Source organism: Echinococcus granulosus (assembly GCF_000524195.1).
Source record: "Echinococcus granulosus chromosome Unknown EG_S00233, whole genome shotgun sequence".
Taxonomy (NCBI): domain Eukaryota; kingdom Metazoa; phylum Platyhelminthes; class Cestoda; order Cyclophyllidea; family Taeniidae; genus Echinococcus; species Echinococcus granulosus.
This window is the reverse complement of record NW_020170613.1, coordinates 5,694-7,006: the sequence shown is the minus strand read 5'-3', so window position 1 is coordinate 7,006 and position 1,313 is coordinate 5,694. Positions and strand designations below refer to the sequence as shown.

The window sequence follows — 1,313 nt, the reverse complement described above, 5'->3', positions numbered from 1 at the left end:
TAAAAGCTCTCCCATATCATCTCTTTCTAATCGACTTCACCTCATCTCATGTCCCGCCTCTCACCTCTAGCGAGTACAGTATGGAAGGCGTTATCTTCGTGGAGTACATGAGGAATTGAGACGTCTGCTCTGCAGATGCGTCCTTGGGCCATGAAACAAGGATTGAGAGGTTAGCAGTGAGGAGGTAATAGAGGAGAGTGACAAACCAGGAGTGAAAAATGGCAGTAAACCGTGCATTCCAATGTTTGAGATACATGGGACACGTTTAGCGCAAAGAAAAACGCAATGCTTCCTTGAGCAAATTAGTAGTTTATATATATGCAGAGTAGGTAGATAGGTAGAATGATGAGTTGATGACAGGAAGTTGCATCGAGAATGGATAGAATCAGGATTAGGCAGAGAGAGCAAAGAAGATGGAGAGAGAAGTGGAGATGTGGTCGTTTGGAAAGACGAAGCGCTCATGAGGAGAATGCTAGAAGAACCAAACTGACTGGACTAATAAAGAAAGACAGGGAGAACGTGTCAGTGAAGTACATTGCACTCAAGGATGTCATCGACGGGTAGCTGTGTGAAAGAAGGAATGAATGCTTCTATCTAATCAGGTAGAAGAGGTGAATGCCGAAACTATTACTAAGTTACTCGAATCACCAAACTTAGTGAAAAGCTCTATTACGTACTTATCACTCTGTTATTGTTTTAAACAGGCTTGAGTGCTGCACTTATTGACTCCTTGGGCCTGAATGACCTGAAAAGAATGCGAATAGTTAATATATGGAAGAAAAAGTCTATTCACTGGAAATATCTAAGTTCTCCATCAAACTCTTTTGTACCAATTTTCAATTTCCATAATTTTTTAATTCTTAGCTTTCTAGTGTCGAATCCTGCAATTTCCTAGAAGTCTTAATTTAAATGAATATATTTGAGAGTTGTAGGTAGTAGGACTTTTGTTCAGTTTCTCTTCTTTGGCCAACATGAAGGTAAGCTCTGCCATTTTGATTCAATCACCAGTCGGTTAGTCAGTCGGCCTCTGGCTACTGGGACTGTCCACGTGCGCCGTATCCAGACTTGCTCATTCGCACACGTCGGCAATGTGGTCGCCTTCATTCACAAACCGACGCAGAGCTGGGAGCAGACTATAGACAACGAGAAGTGTATTTTGGGTAGTGTTACATGCATGGTGGGAATGGCAGAGATTAGGGGTGCGGATGTATGAAGACGTGTCAAGTTAAAAAGGGGAAATGGCTTGATCAGAAAAATTAGACAAAATGGAACGAAATCGCAAACAGCGGTAGGCATCTAGTGAATGCGGTGAA

At 42.3% G+C, this 1,313-nt stretch overlaps 1 protein-coding gene across 1 annotated transcript; it reads left to right on the top strand. All coding sequences in view use genetic code 11, as the record gives it.

Annotated features, from left to right (window-relative positions):
- Positions 1 to 971: 971 nt before the first annotated feature.
- EGR_10552 (hypothetical protein) lies at positions 972 to 1,213 on the top strand (the record flags this gene model as incomplete). The annotated part of the gene is made up of 2 exons (XM_024499801.1): positions 972 to 977; positions 1,064 to 1,213. The coding sequence occupies 2 exons, from the start codon at positions 972 to 974 to the stop codon at positions 1,211 to 1,213; spliced, it is 156 nt and encodes a 51-aa protein (XP_024345779.1).
- Positions 1,214 to 1,313: the final 100 nt, after the last annotated feature.